General features: G+C 45.0%; 2 protein-coding genes across 2 annotated transcripts; one reads left to right on the top strand and one right to left on the bottom strand.

Annotated features, from left to right (window-relative positions):
• Positions 1 to 1,228: 1,228 nt before the first annotated feature.
• On the bottom strand, positions 1,229 to 2,924 carry PtA15_4A872 (uncharacterized protein; the record flags this gene model as incomplete). Its single annotated transcript, XM_053168801.1, has 7 exons — positions 1,229 to 1,357; positions 1,487 to 1,746; positions 1,848 to 1,947; positions 2,020 to 2,115; positions 2,192 to 2,309; positions 2,387 to 2,618; positions 2,720 to 2,924. 7 exons carry the CDS (start codon positions 2,922 to 2,924, stop codon positions 1,229 to 1,231), a joined length of 1,140 nt encoding a protein of 379 aa, XP_053019974.1.
• A 9,101-nt stretch (positions 2,925 to 12,025) lies between these two features.
• On the top strand, positions 12,026 to 14,766 carry PtA15_4A871 (uncharacterized protein; the record flags this gene model as incomplete). The annotated part of the gene is made up of 4 exons (XM_053168800.1): positions 12,026 to 12,162; positions 12,911 to 13,088; positions 13,179 to 13,252; positions 13,329 to 14,766. 4 exons carry the CDS (start codon positions 12,026 to 12,028, stop codon positions 14,764 to 14,766), a joined length of 1,827 nt encoding a protein of 608 aa, XP_053019973.1.
• Positions 14,767 to 22,614: the final 7,848 nt, after the last annotated feature.

The following is a 22,614-nucleotide window of genomic DNA, read 5'->3' as shown; positions in this document are numbered from 1 at the left end:
CATAGATAGATAGATGATAATAAAGGAGATCGGAATCCAATTTTCAATTCAATTCATGTTTTCTAGTCCTTTTCCCGAGTTGTTATATGTTATCTTATCCGCTTGGCATTCTCCATCATCATCCCTTCTTTTTCTTTCTTCTCTTGTCTGTATACAGATGTGCTAAAGATGCAGAAACCTTTTTCATAGATCCGATTGGATCTGCATTCGTTATGTGGTAATTTATGTGACAGATGTTTTTGATACGTCAACACACATTTATATACATAGAAGAGAGGATAACGAGCGAGTTCAATTTTTTAGTATTGTGTTCTTGTCATCACTGACCTGCGCCAGCTCAATTCAACTGCAAACAAATGTGGTAAAAATGTGATCATTCTCGGATGAAAGCTATTCTCGGATGAGAGTCAAAACTATTCATATTATACAACAGCTTGGCAAGTTCCAGACTAGACCTTCAAGGATGAACTCAATTCTGCTCAATTTCGGCGTGAAAAGTCCTGAAAGTTTATTCAATTTAACAAATTTGTTCACCCATTTGGACAAAATCTACTTAGGTAGCATGATGATTAGTGGGACTGTAGCTCATGAGTCTCACGACTTCAACAAAAAATTAAAATAGAGGTAGCTTATAAATTACGGGTCAAATATATATGTAATCAATCAGGGATATTTGCTCCCCCCTGCCCTCTCCCAAACAGGAGCCAAAACGCCCCCTCCTTGTCAAAAAAAGGGAGAAATTTGTATGGGTATATGTATGTAGATTAACAAGAGGCCAAAGAGTCCAGCAAGAAAGAAAACTGATGTCAAGGCGAGTCTTCTGGATATTGCTCCACTTGACCAAAATAAAAAGAAAAACATGAGATAAATATGGGGCTGAGAGAAAAACCCAAAGCCAAAATTCACAAAAGAATAACATCTTCCTTGTTTTTTTTTTGTTTTTTTTTTTGTTTTTTTTTTGTGATGATGATGATAATGATGATCACAATCTACTTCAATGATTATCCAACTACAAGAAAACAAAGAAAGAAGAAGCTAGGGTCGAAGTAGAGGAATTAATAAATAATCATCAGAAGTCAGTCGAGACTAGCTGCATTTTGATCTCGCGGTCTGTTGTCATTAAGCCTAAAAAAGAAGCAGACATGTGGGTTCGAGGAAGGAGAAGAACACAATTGGAGCCTTGATCTCAGACAATGCTTGAGAGATTTCAGATCGTTTTTCAGTTGCTTTAACGTCTGGTTCCACGCCCTTGTGATCCGAATCCACCTTGCATGGCATCCAATTCACTCTCTAGAACCTTGATGGCTGAGTGGGCTTGCTCGAGATCTTTATTCAGTCGATCTCTTTCGGCAATCAGCTGAAATCATCGCAAGGTTTTGAAAAACAAAAGTGATTAGTTCCATTCAATTGCCCTCACCCATCACATTAATTCAACAGGAAGTGCCCCTTTTTGTTTGTTTTCCAAACAAATAGAGATAGTACATACATGTTGCTCCCAACTCCTGAATCGACTTTCTTCCAATTTAACTTGCTCAGTAAATCGTTTCCGTAAGGTTTCTTCTTCTTCTTTGAATTTTGGGTTGTCTAATTTCTTGACTTTTGCTTCACCAAACTTCCTGGTCTCCATTTGCTGTTGGCGATAGTTCTCATAGTGAGTTTCTTCCGTCGTGTTGATGAGGTCTAACATGTGAGTTCTGATCAAAAGTGATCGGAGCTTTTTGAAATCGCAGTGTTCTTCATTTTCAACTGTCCAACATTAAATTAACGATGAGATTGATTGAGGATGTTGGACCGATTCAGCTAGTCGTGTACAGTACAGTCTGAGTACAAATGGATGATGCGTTTACCTTCAGCAACTCCCCATAGGTACTCTCTACCTTTGACAACTCTACCATCCCCGGTAGTAACGTCTTGAGTGGATCCAATGATGGAAAATGGCATTGCGGCCTGTTGAAACCCACATTGTATAAACAAACTAAGTATCCTTGGTGGACCAAACGATGGGGAAATCTTACACACCATGAGCGTACGAGCATGTTCGGCAGATGCTTCGTCATCCATTTCGACCGGAGGTTGATAACAACGGATAGATTGGCAAACAATCACATCACGGATCTATTGGTTTGATGGCAGGCAATCAGAACAACTGAGCTCTACTCGAATTCGAAATCATCAATGGCTAGGGCTCAACTCGTTGTTTGAATCGTTCTAAATCTTGAGGGGTCAGGGTGTCAGCCTTAGCAACAACCGGGATCAAGTTGACTCGACTTCCCAACCGCTTCATGGTTTCAATGTCGAGAGGTTTCAAGCTGTTAAGATATAGAGATGAATGAGTAGACGTTTTGAGAGATGGATGTAAGATTAATTATAAAAACTGTTTACTTACGTATGTCCTGTCGGTCTGATAAAGTAGAGGCAGGCGTGGACTCTCATATCCAGCTTCTCGGAACGATGGGGTTGTTGTTCTTGTCGCATGAAAGACTCATGCTGATCGTCTATGAAATCGACAATTGGAACCCAACTGTCCCGATTGTTAACGTAATCGCCGAAGCCAGGAGTATCGATGACAGTCAACTGGACTCTGAAGGCTTTTTCCTCCAATTCGGCTTTGATGATATCTGATGATATTTGGAGCGTAGGGTTATGGTTAGAGTCTTGCTTTAACTTGAGAATCTTGATCGGGTTGGAAATCCGATCGCCTATCATGCATCCCACTCACCTATCTCGGTAGTCTTGTCGAGTTGTTTCGCGAATCGACGGCGATAATCTTTTGGCATGGCCAACTCAGTCGAGAAGAGGGTGTTGATGAGAGTCGTCTTTCCCAAGCCCGATTCGCCGACGACCATCAGGGTGAAATGACCACCCGCTTGCGAGATGATCTTATGTCTCTGGTTGGGCAAGTTTGCGATGCCAATGCCAGCCATGATGTCTGGTTGGAGTGCTTGTGGAGAGGCTGGTTGAGGTTGCTGGTGGTGGTGGTGGCGGAGAAAGGGTGGTGGTCGATGGTCAACAGGAGCCCAGTGGAGTGTGATCGATTGGCTTGGGTCAGCACACTGCCGGTCAGGGTGAAAGCTGGCTCAAAACAACTGTCACGCAGCTGTCACATCCAAACCTCCGGAGTCAATGCATAAATCTTTTTCAAGTCTATGTATCCAACAAGATTCCAGGATAAAAGAAGATATTTACATTGTAGGGACATAAGGATGAAAACAAATACATAGCATATCTTCACATCTTATACCTCTTTCAGTACATAAATAGCCCACTCTACAACATACCTACTTTACACTGCTCATCATCATAACTAGTGATCATATTCACACCTCAACCTTGGGTTGAAATTTTTTCTTCTGATATCCAGAACACTTGACATCTGTTCTCAACATTTATATAAGGACTATAGTTCCTCCCCTTTGTATTTTCCATTTATGCAGAAATTTCCTCATTTCAAGAAATTAAGTCATCAACCAAACTTCAGAATAAACTCCAGAGAAACTAAACATCATATTACCCCCTCTCTTGTTTGGTTCTCCTTGACTCAAGAGTTTTACACATACCATATCAACCCCCAATACTCTCTCTCTCTTAACTTAGGTATATTATTCAAGCTCATATGACATAAATACTAGTCAGTCTAAGATTAAGTAGAAATTAGCCACACCTATTTCTTATTTTTCTTAGTGTTACTCTCATCCCCATCAGAATTAGTCAGGAAGGCAGATCTTATATCAGCATCCTTAGCATACCTTACATTATGTAGTACTAGTGTATTTATCCACCTCCCTTCCAACCTCTATTCTGTCCTTCAAGTAGTTCCTCAGCAGCTGAGAAGGAGGTCCATTTGAATAATTTATGTTGGTTTTTGGCGGCTCCCTACATGGTATGGCTCCAAAGCTCTGGTATCAAGAAAACCAAACTTTTCCACATTCTAGTTGCTCATCTCACTGCCAGGACAACCAATGAGCTAACTTAAAAACAAAAATATCAAGTCAACCCTCACTTGTGGCTCTCACAGGCTAGTTGATGTGGCTCAGAAATTCCATCTGCATCCATTCATCCCTGGTGACTATGCCTCTTGTGATTTCTTCATGGAAATCCTTCCTGATGCAAAAACCAATTCATTGAAGATCTTGGCAACATTATTCCCAGTACAAGAATCTTGGATGTTTTCATGCCCCTGGAAGATTCACAACAGTCACGCCCAGGGCAATCACAGCTTTTTTGTGCAACCAGAATTGGAGGCAACACACTACACCCACAAGCCTAAATAACCAATTTATTCAACAGCTAGCAATGTGAGCAATTTGTACTTATCTCAATGGTCAGAGCATCACTCATGAATGCTGAGTATGTGAGTTTGACTCTCACATTACGCAGGGTTGTGGGTTCAAAGCCCACTTTGTTTGGATTTGGACTTGAACACACGGACACAGAAAAGAGATGAGTTTAGAGGCTTGAGAAGGAGCAGTGAGGATGAGGGGCTCACCGGATGCGGCTCTGGAAGGTGCACAGAAAAAATGAGAAGAGAACCAATGAAGCTTGATTGCTGTGTCTAGACTAATCTAAATAGACTATCTACACAGGATCAAGTTGTGGTTGATAACATTATGAATATGAGTGAAAAATGAGTAGAAGAATCTAGAACTATGAGAGAAAATTTACAAGGTACAACATCTGTCACCAGCAAAGAATGTGCACACAGTAGTATAAGCCAATAGACTTGGAAAGACACAGACTATTCTAATCAGGGATCAAAGTCTACATGATTTAGTTAGACAAGACCATGACCAAGAGAAAGAGACAGAACTAAGTGGGGGGTTTCATGATTGTTTGACATTGTTGATCATGAGAAAAGGGACAGTCAGAGAAAAAAAGTAGAATGGAGGCAGAAGGCAGTGAAAAAGGAGAAGTCCAGAGGACAAAAACTCAACACACTTCAATTGTACCTTTCTTTTCACTTGTTCAATGTGTATTTTCTACATCTGCTCAGCTTAAGACTAATTTGAGCCACATTTTGTGAAAATCAAATGTTCAGGAATTCACAGCAACTAGTAAAATTGGTGTAACAGTCCATTTTTTTCCTCAGCTGGTGGAGGGTCAATTTATGCTGCTTCCCAACCATTTCCAACATTGAAAAAGTAATATCAATGGCCCCAGAGGCCTCTGTGGCATCAGAATCTGGATTTTCCACTGTGGGTTTAACTTGTGTCTTGGAAGACTACCAAAGCCTCCTGAACAAAGACATCACAAAATCACTCTTGTGCTCTCAATATTGGAGTAAAAAAATTAGCCTGTATTTTTTCTCTTTTTATCATGCTTTCATTTTTATTGTTTTCTACATATATTTCCTGTTTCATAGTCACCTGTATGTACTCACAACAATGAAAAATAACCATGTCCAGCTCAGCAAACACTTTTTTAAGCCTGTGCCACCCAGACCATAGGCCCCCAGAGGGCTGCCTGCAGGCCACCTGCCATGACCCGCTGGCCAGTTGGCCTGACAGGGGGCCGCTGGACAGCCTGTTTCTGTATCATTCAACAGGAAAAATAAATTGACACCAGAAATCAGGTGACACCAAGCAAAAATGGTGGTTTCTTTGTTCCTGCTCTGGTCCTACCACCACTAGGCTGCAATGGCCCCTTTGTTTCCTACAGGGGGCTTTCCATGTGGCCAACTGTAAAACTGGTGGGTAGCTCATTGGAATTAGATTTCACCTGTAGTCTAGTGAACACTTATTTTTCCTGGTTTTGTGGACCCAGATTTGGGCTGGACAGAAAATCCTGATATTTGGACCCAGTCCAGCCTGTCCAATTAACTTTTGGGCTAAGACAGGCTAGCCAATGGGTGGCCTGAACCCACCCAATTGCCAAAACTAATACAAAACATGTCACAGTAGCTTCCTTGATGAAGGCTAGTTCATTTATTTCCCTGAATCCAAAGCTCCACCTCACCTCTACTTTCACATCAACCTATTTCCAATGGCCATTCCCTTTAAAAAATTGATGATTCCAGCTTGGGAACTTCCACAAAAGATTTCATTGAACATCCTGACCTAGGCATGCCAATCAGGCATAGAGATGGCCCCAACAAACCCGTCGCGGATACCTGCTATCTGCTGGCGGGTACCCGCCAGCATGTGCGTGTTTGGGTGCGGATGCTGGATTTCTGGGAGAAATTGAGCGGGTACCCGGGTATTCTAGCAGGTACCTGCTCTTGTTTGTGCAGGTGGCGGCTGCCACGACGACCGGAAGGACTGGGCAGGCCTTCCTTCCGGTTGAAGGGGGTCACAGGGAATCCTTCCGCTCATAAAGGCTACAGAACCCCTTTGAACAGAAGGAATCCCTCCGTTCAAAGAGGTTTTGTAACCTCTTCAACTGGAAGGAATCCTTCCGGTTGATTTTGACCCGCTCTGACCCACTCCGCGGGTGCAGGTGTCCAATTTTGCCAAAAAAAGGTGCAGGTACCCGCACCAAAACGGGTACACCACCGCTCAAATTCAAGCTTGGGTTGACGTGGGCCCAACAGTGCGGTCGGCGAAAGGTTGGCCTGGGTGGGCGCCAACCTGCCCGCCCAGAGTTTGACCATGGGATGGGATTGTGTTGAAGATTGGTTGGGCCCCCCTTGACCCGACCCATCCAGCACCGCGGGCGGGGCAACTCAGCCACCACTGGGTTGGATGGGTTGGCCGTGGCTAACCCAGCCAACCCATCCCGGCTCTGATCAGCGTTCCCACAGGGTAAGCTGGTTGGGCATGACAAGAGCCCAAACAGCTTCATTCAGCAGGTGGGCCAAGCTGGTCATGGCTGGCGCTGAGTAGCGCGCCAATGGTGCACTCTGGTTGAGCCCGCGTTAGGCCAACCAAGAAATGATTTTAAAAAAAAAAAAAAAAATTGAGCCTCTTTCCATGTTTGGAAAAAGGCTACATAAGTGAGAAATTAAAAAAAAAAAAAAAGGATGAGTCTTGGTCCAAATCCGCAGACTTTGTCTGACAAGATTTGGAGAAATGGTCTCTATGGTATGATAAACCGCGGGGCCAACATAGAAATATGTGGTGCCGTAGTTGGCAAGGCTGGAAGTCCCTCCCTCCTCAAAGTGATGTGATGTGCTGGCACTGTGGGCATCTTGCTGTTGCTGCATATCAGAATATGCAGCAAAATTTGGCCGGCTGATTTGCATTTGGACAGCCGGCCACCGCAGTACATAACAACCTCTTGACAACCGGTCTTTGTGCCGGCCATTGAGAGGATTACACACTCCTCTCACTCCTCTTGGTGACCAGCTCATGGAGTCATTGGGAGGAGTCCACACTCCTCTTGATGCCAGCACACACTGGTGTCAAGAGGAGTACAGACACCTCTTGATGGCCAGCACAGCTACTGGTAACCAAGAGGAGTACGCACTCCTCTCAATGGCTGGCCCAAGGCCTGGTCATTGGGAGGAGTACGCACTCCTCTCAATGGCTGGCCCAAGGCCTGGTCATTGGGAGGAGTACATACACACTTCCCTCAATGGACGGCACAGACCAGTGTGGTAAGCCAATCCTGAACATGGCACCAAAATCAAAGTCTTTTCCCCTCAATATAACCCTCTCTGGAATACTCAAGCACCCACCTCCCTTAAGGATCAAGGCCAGGACAGCTCATACCCATCAACAGGCCCCCCATTCTCTCTTCACCCTTTTTCCCCACCTTCTGGATACCCACCTACACCAACTCAGTATTTCTCAAGCACCCAGCTAGGCACAAGTGGGAGAAAGTCACCCATCAGACAGAGCCAGACTATTAGGAAAGACCCTGGATATTCATCACCTTTTCCTCCCTTCCCAATCCAGCATAACAACCCCATCTTGGCATCAGCCACACATGTAATAACCATAGAGATTTCATCTTGGTTACCCCTTGTCCCCTTTGGTTTCAGCCCTTCCCTTTTCAGACTCTCATATGGTATGTAAACCCTTTCTTCTGATGTTTCATTGTCTCTCCACATTCCAGCCTCATTCCAGAACTTTCCATCCCCATAGCATTTTCAGCCTCAGCCCCTTGATTGAGAATTTTCACTGTTTCATCTTTTCTTCCAACCACAACTCAGCCCCATAATATTTTGTGTATAGTCTGCCCTCTTTGGCCCTACCTTTTGTTCCCCATCAGATACTGTCCCAGCAATCCAGATCACTGGTCACCATTCACTAGCCTAGCTTATGCCATTAAATCAGAGTGGACAAGCTTGATAAGTCTATGCCAAATATATCAGGTTGGACAGACTTTACATTACCTTTACCTTGCTATTTGATTAGTAGAAAGTAAACCCTTAGACATACCTCAAGAATCCTCTATAGCCACACCTTTCCTTAAGAGTCCATACTCTTATATTCTTTTTCTTGTTCCCCTGAGAGGCAGCCCTTCAAGCACCAAATCCCTCTCAAGCTCTATTCTTCCCTCAGAGTGATTCCACACCGGGCATTGAGGTGCATGTACTCCTCTCAACGCCGGCCTGTGTTGGCATTGAGAGAAGTATTGATTCCTCCTCCCAATGACCAGTCCTTGTGCTGGTCATTGAGAGGAGTGTGGACTCCTCCTCCCGATGACCAGTTGTTATGCTGGTCGTTGAGAGGAGTGTGGACAACTCTCAATGGCCGGCACAAGGACTCCTCCTGATGGCTGGTCCTTGGGCCAGCCATCAAGAGGAGTGCGTACTCCTGTTGGTGACCGGTCGTTGTGCCAGCCATCAAGAGATGCGGTGTATGTACATACCCCGGTGGCCGGCTGGCTAGCCGGCCAAGTGTTGCTGCAATACTTGTTGCGCAGGGTTTGAATCCCCACTGAATTGTTGAGATGCCTGCAGTGTGGGTTTGATCCCGGTGGTAAGTCATTTTTTGACGGGCCATTGTTGAACCGCTCACCAGACCCCAACCGCGGCTCCCACGGCAGGCCAACATCAGGAATTCGCCGACCGCAGGCCCCGCACGTGGGAATCACGTGGTAGGTTGTGCCAACCGCAGGTGGCAATCACTCCTGCTCTGGGTGACACCAAAACTTCAGGGTGGGGTTGCGGGGTCGTCTCCACATTGTGTCCTACGTCAAACCGCGTTTGGGGGTGCTCCGTGGTGTACCCGGGTGCGGCAGGGCCATCTCTAATCAGGCGGGTTTGGGCTGCAGAATAAACAGAAAGCTTGAGATGGGTCAATTTTTCTCAATTTGCCGCCCGCCCCAAACCTGTTCACTGAAAAAGAAACTGGGTCAACTGCTCACAGTTGACACATTTTTTTTTTGCAGTGGTTTAGCTCACAGGCAGGGCCTGTGGGAAACCCACGGGCCTCAGCCAAATACACCACGGGTGCAACAAAATATTTTGAAAACCAGTTTGATTGGTTTTCAAAATATTTTTTTCAATTGAGTCCGGACGTCCTGAAGAGCGAGTCGGACTAACCATTTTCAGATATTTTTGAAATATTTCTGGAACCACCTGAGGTGGTTTTAAAAATATTTTGGAAACCAATTTGGTTTGAAAAATATTTACAGAACCATTTGAAATGGTTTTGGAAACTGTTTGGATGCTCCTTTTCTCACGGCACGGTTTTTGGGACCTTTTTGGCAACAGAATTTGTCCACAAACCAGATTCAGATCAATTTGGTTCTGAAAACCACTATCCAATCAATTTGGTTTTCACAACCATCCAGAAAACTTTTGGTGCACCCGTGGTGTAAACAAGAAACTGAAATAGTTTGGATTTCAGATGGCAGCAACGCTGAAACAAGTACAATACATGGAGCGTATCTGGTAAACGTTTTTCATTGAAGATGGAGACCTACAGGTCCTATTTTTTGTATTCAGCCATCCTATACATAATCAGGGCTAAAAACAAAAAATAGGACTTGTAGGTCTGTATCTTCAATGAAAAACGTTTACCAGATACGCTCCATATATTGTACCTGTTTCAGCATTGATGGCAGGGGGGCATTTAAGCGTCTGAAATGCCTCCTACACTTTACATAAACAGAAAAAAAGAAATTAATTTGCTTATTGGCTGCTAGTTTGCTTGTGTTAATCCAGTCTTGAGCGCAAATTAATTCCTTGACTGCTTCCTTGCTAAGGCATATCCAAGAATCCTCCAGAGCCCATCCGTTGACAGGCTGTGAAAGATGTTGAAGTCAAATTGTGGATGCCAGATGATGCTACAGGTTCAAACACTCAGCCCCTTGTAGCTGACCCCTGAACAAGGGGTCTACGGGGAAGACCGGGGTTGGCCCAATAGGCTGCCAAACTGTCCCGGTTTCACTTGTGGGTAGAGATAGCAAACGGGTACCCGGCACCCGCCGGCGGGTACTCATCACTCATCAGGGTGGCGGGTACTGCCGCCGCGGGTGCCAAGTACCGGTACAGGTGTATGTTTTTTGCAATTTTTAGGCGGGTACCTGGGTACCGCCGCTTGATAACCGCCAATAATGCTACCTTTTTCCGCTGTGTATGTCCCCGCCCCCCTTCTGGACTTGTCTCCAAGTCCTGTGTGATATCCCCAGCTGGCCAAGAGAGATTCCTCTTGGACAGCTGGTGTATTGATACCAGCCCAGAAAGAGCAAACACTGGTATACAAAAACCAGCTCGCCAAGAGGGATTCCTCTCGGCGAGCAGGTACATGCCTACAAAAAACAACATGGCGGGTACTGCCAGTACCCGCCAAAAAGACCCGGGTACCGCTGCCGCGGGTGCCAAGTACGGGTACGGGTATCTGTTTTGGGCCAAAAAAGCAGGCGGTACCCGGACACGCGGCAGGTACCCGGGTACCAATTGCCATCTCTACTTGTGGGTATGTTGGGTTAGGCCAAATTTAAAAATTTCCCCAGAGCGGGGTGGGCGAGCTAAGCAGAGTAACGCTGGCCAAATAGCGTGGGCTTTCTCGAGAGGAGCCGGGCTGCTACCAAGTGCGCGAACGGGGACGGCTCTGCTGCGAGGCGGAGAAGAGTCCATCGTGTCTGTCGGCGGCTAGGGTGGGAAGTCAGCGGGCCCAGGTGTGCTACTGGAGGCGACCGCGTCAAACTGTCCTGCTCGAGGCGACAAGCCTATCGGGAAAGCGTCCGACTCGTCGTCCATCGTCGTATCGCTGGGCCATCGACAGTATGTGACATCATCGAGTGCTTCGATCTTGCTCTTGAACTGGGTGACCCCAATATCCCCAGCTACAAGTCTGTTGAGCATCAAGACACTTGCAATCAAGAGTCAGACCATTCACGTTTTTTTTTAATTTCCAACAAACCTCAGGTTGGTCCACTCTAGTGCCGGTCAAGGTTTCATTGTGATAAGAATGGGAGAACAGAGCGGCCCGGCAAAGTGGACATAAATATAAACAAATAAAACAGACAGACCTTGTTGTGCCATGCGGACCAATTTTGGTTTCCAGGGCGTTCTTACGTATGAGCAATAAACCAATTGATCTGTGGGGTGTTGTTTAAAGTGCAGTTTAACAAGACGGGCAAGCCTGACGTTAACATGTGGGGTGCCCCATGGGACTACAAAACTTCCGACACACAATCCAATTGACTAGGTAGAGGAAGAGAAACAGAAGAAAAGGGAAAAGTTGAGAGTAGTGTTGGTATTACATGTTGATTTGGCCGACGTCGTTTGAATATGCAGATATCGGGTGGGATTGATGATGCTTTCCGCCAGTTTCCGCCTCCATTAGATTCAGAGCTGGATTCAGGAGCATCCAGTCGCAGCGGGAATGATCCCGGAGCTGTGTACGGCAGAAACCTGAAGATTACACCGGTGCTGTGCCCCAAAAACCATATGTTACTTTGAAATCCAAAATGCTTTGCAAACTTCAACAAAGGCCAAAGATGTCCAAGCATTACAAAACACAACAACCCTCGACAACCTCCGACCTGCTAATCCCCACCGATGCGGCCGGCCGATCGGAATAGCCTATTCGGATCGTAAACCGAGCCAGTTAGTCCATACTCACTTAGCCACCAATGCTGATGCTTACTTCCCCGACTGAATCACTATCTGCGTCAAGGTCTGCACCAGTAGATGTCGCATCATTCCCTCATCCTCCTGCGGATAATCACTACTACGATCCGCGACCGATGTGTGAAGCAGGCAGGCAAGACGACCAAAAACACAAACACCAATCCGAAAACCATCCGACAAATCCCTTATCATCTTCAGTATCACATCATACACGGTCGTTAAAAAGAGATGCCAACTCGCCTGTTTACTTGGATCACACCTCGATTTCACTCGCCAGCTCAAACAACCATTCATATTTCTTAGGTCATGGTAATAATAATTACCTGACGCGTAGAGTGGCTCAATGCAATTCGGATAGGATCAGATCGTCCGACTCTGATGTGACCTCGATTTCATCTCAAGATGAAAATCTCAACTTTCAAACCAACTCAAGTATGAGATTCTGTTCTATTAGCAGATTGACTTTTGTATGTCTGGTTTTGGGAGAGACGACGCTAATTTATTCAACCGTGGATTGGGCTGTTCTTTCAATCAGAACAAGAAGGGAACAATAGCAGAAATGTTAGCATTAAAAGTAGGAAGAAAGCTCACGGACAGAGAAACAAATGGACCAGCGAAGAGACTCAGGCACTTGTCAGGGGCTGCAACAATGTCGGTTTTCCAATTTTGATTCCCAGTGACAAGGAAACTCGGCGCACTTACGAGGCTCTCGCTTGTTTTGTGCTTCCTCTTTATTTATAAATAAAATCATCGAAGTTTGCAATTGGACAATGGAAGGCCATCCGAGATTCAGAACCAGTGTTGGCTAATCGTTCTCCGGGCGATTTGAAAGATCGATTTAGGTGAACAAAGCAGTTTTTTTCTATCTTATCATCGATGATTATCCAGAAGGAAAGATAACGTATGGAAAGCGACATGTCAATTGATTGTACTGCCTTTACACAGGACTTATTTTCCGGACGCTTATAGGAAGCATTACCCTAATGCCAAAACCCATATCTCGTCTAGAGTCAGATCAGTCGATTCCAATGGTAACCCATTGTTCGGCGAAAACGCGGTCAGACGCGAGCGGAAGCAGTTTAGTGTTGAAGAGGACGCGGCCTTAAAACGTGGCTACGTAAAGGTATTGATATAATATGTCTCTCTTATTTTGCATCTATTCCATGCTTGAAATGTAAGGGAATCCGAGCTCACAAGTTTGTGGTGCATCTAGTTTGGCACGGCGTGGAGTTCGATTCAAAGAGATCCGGTCTTAGCTTCTCGAAAAGCTACGGATTTGAGAGACAGGTTTCGGAACGCATTCCCTGAAATATAGTGAGCTTGGGAAAAACTCTATCCTTTTCGGTTGTTCGACTTTTCATAGACTGATGCTCATCAACTGCAGTGCTGCTGCGGGTTACAAGCCTCGGTCAAGGAAGGCATCTGGATCGAATGTTCCTGATTTCTTGGCGGAACCGAATCAACAGCATGGGACATTCGAGGCGATTGATTTATCAGTCTACCCCCCTCACCCCTCCCGGGGGATAGGTCACTTGCACCCAAATCAGTATCAACTCCCCTCGCTTGATTTCCTGAAAGCGCATGGTGCAGATGCATTCTCCGATTTCAGCATGATGCTGTCAGACCCCCAGATGTCTGCTGGAGAGGATCTCGGCCCACTGAATGCCCCTCAGATGTTGGCTACGACGCTTAGCCCGGCTATACCAGTCCATCTCACCAACATGACTCCTCGGCCCATGATCACGACTCCACGTCCAAATGACACAACCCCTCGACCACAAAAGACATCAGCCACAACGACACTTGAAGCGCTCGATGCGACATCTGGTAGCTCAAGCGAGAAAGTCTTTCAGTCACTAGTACCGGCGCCGACGAAACCTCCGAAATCGGTCCACAAGACTCAGAGTTCGATGGACTTGACTGAATTTTCGAACTTGCACTTGTTCGACTCAAGTTTCGGGCCTCCGACAGCGTCACATCACGTACATGGTGGTGACATATACTCGCCAAGATCCACGGACTATCTGGAATATGATGTTGCCCCAGCACGGCAATGTCCAGAAAATCAGTTCTTGCAAAGACTCTCGTCCGAACTGTCCCTTCAACCTGGAAGCCACCAGGGAGAAAAGTTTGAAATCACGGGATCTCCGAATTTAGATCAATTTGAGCACGATTTCATCGCAAGGACAACAATGAGTGATACCACAGACTGGTTACGTGAATTGGATGCCGCATCTCAAGCTTTCCCTGGTGCCTTCGATTTAAGCGGCTTTCTGAATGATAACGCCTTCCAAAGTGCTGATGGAGGCTCCTGTGGATCTTCGTTGATATCCTCCGATCCTCCAAAGGATGCATTGGATGATAGGGTTATTTACACCGGCGATGTCGATAATTTTCATCAATCCCTCGCCGCATGTCATTCGTTCACGTCTCAACAGTCGTTATCGCCACACCAATCTCAATTGCAATCTATATCTGTGCCATCATCACAAACTCAGGAACCTTTCCCAAACGATCACTTCATTGAAAATACTCTGCTTTCAACTTATGAACTTTCGAGTCAGGGTCTCAAATTCAACACGGACTTACCCAACATTCCTCCTGCCCAACCCGAGCAGCGATGCCACCTGCACCAACACCATCACGGACAATCAATGAATAACGAACACTCGAACCAAATCACGTTGTGCCCATCTCTGCTGGCTCCAGATCTCAACTCGCCGCTTCCCTGCTCTCCGCCATCTCCGATTTCAGCCTCGTCTGCAATATACCCGTCTTCTTCAACTCATCGCTATCTATGATAGCTTCTCCAGTAACCAATCAGTTGGACTTGATGAATATGTAAGGAAAAGCGGAGGGAACCAAAAAATTTAACGACAAAAATATGCCCTGTGATTAACTACGCTTCAACTATGTATATAATGAATGTTTCCTTTCATTACTTCCAGTCGCTTTTCAACCAAGAAAATGCAATGAGAGGAAAATGGCTTGATCAGACATAAACAGTCAATCCCCTCTCCCCCAATTTGATTACTCTTTGTTTCAGCCTCCCCCCACATGGAACTCTTATATGTTACGTATCTGACCCTATTGGTTTTACTGTTGTATAAAAATTCCTGAGAAATCTCTGTGATATGTACAAAGTTGTTAACATTTGATTCATTCCTGGTGATGTGTGGTTTATTATACATTCCTGCTTCTAAGGGTAATACCTGCTGGGATTGAGTAGGGGTTGCAGCGCTGCATCCTCCACCCAAAGGATTTTGAACTTTCACCATCTTCAATGTGACTGATGATTTTCCAAATAACCAGCCTGTTTCAACCATTTTTTACACAAAATTATTTATTTAATTTCAAAGAGAAAATGAACTTGTGATAGAAAAACAACAACTAAGAAGTGAAACTGATTTGAGAAAACACATGATTAACAATTTTGTGTTCAGTACAAGGACAATTGAAGAGTATTACACAAATATATTTGAACTGTGTTCTCAAATATCTTATGGGACTTGGAAAAATGACTCCCATGAATTGGGAAAACGACTCCCATGCGTCGCCGGGACCAAATTGCGACCGGGTCCGGACGTTTACCTAGCCGCTTTTTTGGGCTACGGCACTTTTTGGGAGTCGTTTTCCTAAAACAGATTTTTTTTTGGGAGTTGTTGCAACTAAGGCTTTGTTTGGAGCCAATATAAATATAGGTGATATAATCATTGGTTAATTCAATGAAAACTACAAAATTCAACATAAAGCCTCCAAATATTTTTTCTCAGCAACCTACAATACTGGTCTCTTCAATTATGAAGTCAGATTCAACTGATTCAGCCATATTCAGTACTGTAGTACCATTATATTGCTTTTGACCAAAACAAAGCAATATAATGGTATTATGGTGCTGAAGATGGCTGAATCAGTTAAATCTGACTTCATAGTTGATGAGACCAGTACTGTAGGTTTCCTGCAAAAAAAAGTTGGATTCTTCATGTTGAGTTTTGTATTCTTTATTGAATTTACAAATGATTATATCACCTATATTTATATTGGCTCCAAACGGGGCCTAATTAGTTATAATTTTTTTATTATCCGCCCCACCCATAACTTTTTTTTCCCATGCACTACATGCGTAAAAATTTGATACAAAAGAGGATTGTGCATAAATTGAACCCCTTCAAATTTATAGCAATAGTGTGCCACCAAAACATGAGATAAGAGGGGTGCACATTTTATGATCCGCCATATTCATAACTTTTGTTTCCCACACACCACATGCATAAAAATTTCAGATCACAGAGAAATATGTATAAAATGAAATGCCTGAAATTTTTAGCAATATTGTGCCATCAGAACATGAGATATGAGGGGTGCGCAGACGGAGTAGGAAAATGACTGCTAACCACACAACTTTTTTGTTACAAACCCAATCAGTCTCAAACATCCAGGAATCTTTTGATGATGAATATTATCTGTGCTATTGGATTATTATCAATAGTGTGTCATCATAACATGAGATATAAGGGGGGGGGGGGGGGGTGATTGGCTCAGTAGGAAATTACTGCTAACTGTATAACTTTTTTGTTACACAACCAAACAGTCTAAGAAGCTCAGTGATATTTATATGCTGTATATACTACGTGCTATGAAAATTATGTACATATTATGTAATCAGAACATTACATCTGAGGGCTGCACGTTAGTCATCATGCATTACCAACTTCAAACCTCATTTAGACCCGGTTCCCCTGGGCTTTATGTCCATTTTATTGGCTCAAAAGAGCCGCCGCCTGAATCTCTACTTTCAAATGGCGCAATTTTTACATGTTTCCACTGACGTTTGCATTTTTTACAGCACTTTCCGTCCAGCCTTCTGCTCCAATGGCAGTCCGCGCACCCCCTGGTTACATAACCCTAACAAATTGGTACATTGGGGGTGAAGTATTACATGATGTTTAAATGTTACGTGGTGGGATACATGTTACATGTTGAATGTTGCGTGTGTCAATGGGTTTTGTGGTGTGCGTACTTGTTGCTTACAGGTTACATGGTGTTTGTGCATGTCACGGGTGGTGCATACATGTTACATGTTATACACGTGTCACAATTTTTGCAAACTTCTTGCATGGGGGTTACATGGTGTGGGACATTCATGCGGGGTACTTGGGGGTTACATGTTGCGGGAACATCCTACATGGGGGTTGTGTGTTGCAGAAACATGTTTCATGGGGATTGTGTGATGTGGGAACATGTTACATGTTGCACAAGCTTGATACATGAGTTACTTGTTGTGAATTTTACATGGGGTGTAACAATGTTATACAGGGGTTAAATGCCATGCAACAATGTTATACGGGGTTTACATGACACATAACAATGCTATATGGGGGTTACATGCCGTGTAACAATGTTACACGGGGTTTACATGCTGCGTAACAATTTTATACGGGGTTTACATGCTGCGTAACAATTTTACACGGGGCTACATGCCGGGTAACAATTTCATATGGGGGTAACTACCGGTGCACGCGGACAACTCCCAAAATTGTGTTCTGCAGAAGGCCAATTAGGCAGCACTGCAAAAAAAACTTGGTCAACTGCTTGCAGTTGACACGCAGGATACTCGAGTCAAGCTGCCATTGTAACTCCACCTGGATGCGCAAGTGCCTTTGTTGGCACAGTCACTGTGCAAGGTGCCCAGTGACTGTGCATTGAAGCTTGGGTTGAGTCAAACCTTGAGTAAGGCTGGTGTAACACCACAAGCTTCCTCAGAGTTACCACATGTCAACTGCTCACAGTTGACACAGTTTTTTTTTGCAGTGCAGCTGACTCCCTTTTCTATTGTCAAAAAAATAAAAAATAAATTGTGCGCTCTCAAAAAAATATATAATTGGGAAAACGACTCCCAAACCCGGTCCCGGCGACGTATGGGAGTCGTTTTCCCAATTTATGGGAGTCGTTTTTCCAAGTCCCTATTTTATTGTACCTCCATTTTGGCTAAGATACAACAAAATGGGGATTTCAGAATGATAACCCCTGCAGATAGGTTCCTACATATGCTGCAATAATGCAATTTCAAAGGAATTTAAACCAATGACAGGGTACTCCAGGGCATGAGTTTCAAACCACACCAAAAAATATTTTCATCAAAATTATCAGTTGAAATTTCTTCTTGAATTTTTTATTACATGGGTTTAACTTCTGTGACAACTGAATCAAACTCTTGTAAGAGCATCCGCATTGGTGCGGGAGTAAGTTGGGTAGTAGCAGATTAGCTTACTACCAGATTATTGCTAATCTTGGCCATCAACCACATTGGTGAGTGCCAATGTGATGTGTAAGTATAGTGTATGCACCTGCAGCTTATGTCAGCTGTTTTTGGTGCATACATTTGAGTGGGGAGCAGTGCCTGCATGTATGGGAATATGAATGCAAGGCTTACTAGGACCCTGGAAACCTCCTATAGAGGTGGGTAACCAAAAATCCAAGATTTCGCTGAAATTCATACATTTTCACAAGTCATTCATACCGGTTTTGTGCATAGGCCCAGGGCTCTGCCCAAAAATCCATACAAATCTGGTGTGTACCCTTTTTTTTGGCCCAGAAACCCCACAGCAGGCCTTTTTGCGCAGCCAGCTTGCCGTTCTTTTCACTGCATAGCATCTTATAGGCAGCTGTAGCATTTTAAGTCAAAAAAATGAAAAACAAATAGATTAAAAACCACAAAAGATCAATTGGGATCTTGTCCACATTCCAAGAGGGGTGACCACGAGCTTTCTTCAAGTACTCAAGCACAACTTCAATGCCAAACTTTCCACACCTGAGATTTTATTTGCAGCTTTCAACACCAAAGACCACGTCCATGCTTTTATTCACAACATACCACATTCCCCCATCTTCTTCATCTTCAGGGATTATTGGAGGAGAGCTAAACTGACAAAAGATTAAGTCATTTTGTGTTCCGCGAGGTATTGTGAATCTGATAGAGAGATTGAGAAGAATTTGTCAAACAGATCTGGAACAATAGTATTGACCAACATTTTTACAAAGATGAATTGGGGATTGAAATGAAGGGATATGTGATGAAATGAGCTGGACCAGGCTGGAGAAAATTCTGAACAAGTCCAGATGAGCTCTGATTTGCTCTGATGAGCCCGGACATGTTTCTACCTTTCTGAGAATTAGATTGAATTTCTGTGTATTCAAGTAAAATCTAGATTAAACAGGATTAAGCCGGCTACTAGTTGTGGGCTCTCAAACCCCCTATAACCCCTCCTCCTTGCCAGCAGGCAGTTCAAAAAAACAAATTGCTTGACTCGCTGCTGAGGGGGGGGGGGGGGGTTACCGGGGTGCTTTTCTGCTCAACCCTGAACTTTCATACAATCTTTGTTACCAACCCCCCAACCCCATGAGAAAAGAAGTACATTTTCCGTGTGTACCCTCATGGAAAAAAAAGGCCATTCATACATATTTGGTGAGTACCCTTTTTGGTTTTGGCCAAAAAATTTCATACATTTTGGTTACCCACCTCCACAGGGGGTTTCCAGGGTCCTGGCTTACTCCCAGGATTAGCAAGGAGTAAAGTTACATACTCATCCTTAGTTCAAATCGTACTCCAAGGAGGAGTTTAGTCCAACTAAATCGGACCCAATGCAGTTGCTGAGGAGGATTAGCTACGCTAATCCCTCCTCAATCCGCAACCAATGCAGATGCTCTAAGAGGGTTAAACTTCTGTAAAAAACTTCTGGAACAACAAGGTTAATATTCTGTAATACCTAGGTTGGCCATGTGAAATACCTTGGTATTAACAATGTATTGAACATGGCAATGTGTGCACATTGCCTTCCTTTTAGGGGTGGTGTTGGATGAGAGTTGGATCAATTTGGTTCTGAGTGCCAAGTTCCTGCAGATGGGATTGATTTGAGGGATCAAAATTGGTTGGTACAGCGTGTAGTAAGACTGGGAATCTGGACAGGAAAGTTTTGAGTTCGGAACAGAACAACTCGGTCCACCTGTGTTTGTTAGCAAGTAGCCATCGTGCTTTTGCTCTAGAGCTAGTGTGAAGTTTGAGGTCTTTAGAAGCAAGTACCGCGATTCCAGCAACATTGACAGGTTGGGAGTCAATGCTGGCGTTGATTGAACACAAGACGTGGTTAATTTTACTGGTTATCTCTTTAGCTGATAGTGTATTAAATTGGAAAAGCCCGGTGCAGTCCAAATCACAACACTTGCAGTTTTGAATTTGTTTATTTCTTTGTTTGTCGGTACCGATGGTGGAAAAGGTTTTGGTGTTTTGTTTTTACTTGATGTTCCGGAAGGCTTATGTTTGCTTGTAACAGCGGCGGCCCACGACGGGGCGATGGCGGAATGGGCTGGAGCCAGCGTTTGTCAATCTAGTCGGTCCAGCTGTTCAAGGATGCTGTCAATTTTACGGTCCGAAGCGTGGTTGTTTGTGGTCAGGGAGATCTGTAGCTTGGTTGTTTGGTCGAGTAAGGCTTGTATCTGGTGTTTGTGTAGAGTGAGATCGGGATTTCCAGGAGAGAGAGAGCCTCGTTCAGGAAAAGTAGTATGTCGCCCACTGTTGTGACTTGGGTCACAGGGTTACTCGGCTGCGGCTCTCTGCTGCGGAGAAGACTACGTCTCCTCCGCCAGAGGCTCAGTCGAGCAAGTTCATCACCATTACCATCATAGTTTTCCCCGATATCATCGTCTGAGTTCCATCAGGTTATGAGCCCTTAAGGTGTCTCGCTCCTGTTATTCCAGTTTATTTGCTGAAGAAAAAATTTATACCAACGCAGAATACCGGCTTTTGATCCTCCTCTTTCCCAACCTGAAGCAACATACCAGATTTTTTTTAATTCTCTTAATTATTCACCTCTACGTTCAATCTCTTCAAATATTTTCTCAACGTCTGAATGGATCCCCACCTGTACGGCGCTCACGGTCGAATTCGTCTATTCCTGGCGGACTTGAATGCCGTTCTTGGAAATTTCTCAGCTCCGATCCCCTGCGGGCCCACTCTGACATTCAATCAGATTGGATTTCCCCAGAATTTGCACGGTGGTTTTCATCAACAGTCATCCTGGAAGCGACCGACTCTTCGTTCCCGGACATGGAAAGAAGGGCACCCAAAAACACATTCTCAGAGGTCTCAAAGTACTCGTCAGACCCCACCGTCCGTCCCTTCGACAAATTGTTTCAAATTCAATAGCACTCCAAATGCAAGCACGGTGTGGAGTTCTGGGGCGCACTCAAGATGAAAATGCACGGGCAAGATCTCAAGGCTCAACCGTGCGGCAGGCGCCGCATCCTCAAGAGGTTTGAGTTGGAGGAGGTTTGGTTTTTTTTGGTTTGTTTGTTTTCTTGGCCTTGTTTGTTGGTTGTTGTCTCTTTTGGTTGTTCTCTCTTCCCTGCTCATCTTAGTTGTACGGGCGCGGCGGGCACGAGGGCTCGTCGCGCAGCATGTCGCGGCCTGAATCCAAGTTCAGCCGAACTTGGAGGAAGGATCCGCATGGTACTCTCTTCCCCCCAGAAAGATATCATCACAGTTTTGAGAGTTTATTGATCCCGGATCGTGTCGATCCATCTCCGTATCCTTTTTTTTGAGTTTTGAGTACCCGAGCTTCCTGAGTTTATTTCTTTTGAGCACTATCCGAGTTTCCGACGACCGCGCCGGCTTCCCTCTGAGTTTCTTTTCTGAGTTTTTCCATCCAACCAAACCGCCGAGGGTATTCCATCCCCTCGTTCCCTCTCAAACAAATCCCCCCCCCCCAACCGCTATCACTTCTGTTCGACTATTCCCGATATTTTCGCAGGACCACCGACGAGGGCAGCACTCAGCACCATCCCCTCAACCGACTGCCACGGCTCAGACCCGACAGGAGTCCATATTTGGTCCCCCGAGCCGGGATCGAACCAGCGACCTCAAGATTTACAGTCTCGGCTCAGGATTTTGAGACGGACTGGTGGTCTTAGGCTGGATTCTTTCTTCTTTTCTTTCCTTTTGGTTTTTTTTTATTATTGTCGATTGCCGCTTTATCCGAAGACGTTTCAGGATCCTCGTTTCAGGATCAAGGCCGGGAAGAATCTTTGTTTAGATTTTTTAGGCGTCTGCCGCGGGGCATAGGAGGGATAAAAGTAAGTCCCATCCATTGTGCACCTCCGGGCATCTCTACGCTGTCGAAAGCATTACCTGCCACTCTGTGAGCCTTCCCGTCATTCCGCCTTCCCTGTTAGGTCAGCGTGAAGATTTTCAAGAGCAAGATGGCCGAACCTGCCGCCGTGGAAGCCGTGAAGATCAAACCACCGCACGGGAAGAGCCTGAAGTTTGATGGGACGAACGTCGAACGCTTTCTACACCAGTATCAAGTTGCCGCGCGGCTGGACAAGGCGTCCGGGCAAGATATGGCCGAGCAGCTGTTTTTCTTTGTGGACGACTCTCTCCTCGACGTTCTGGAGACCCTGGAAGGCTACGAGCCGCCGAACTGGCCTAAGCTGAAGGCATCGATGCTGTCGTACTGGGGAGAGATCGACTCGGCGAAATTTACGGCGCGTGACATCAAAGTTTTGACGGAGGGATGGGTTGCGCGCGGAGGAGTTTCCTCTGTTGAGGACTATCAGGCCTTTAGGAAGCATTGGGAGCCCATCCAAGCCTATCT

Source organism: Puccinia triticina, chromosome 4A, assembly GCF_026914185.1.
Source record: "Puccinia triticina chromosome 4A, complete sequence".
Classification (NCBI taxonomy): Eukaryota; Fungi; Basidiomycota; class Pucciniomycetes; order Pucciniales; family Pucciniaceae; genus Puccinia; species Puccinia triticina.
This window is presented reverse-complemented; position numbering and strand designations above follow the sequence as displayed.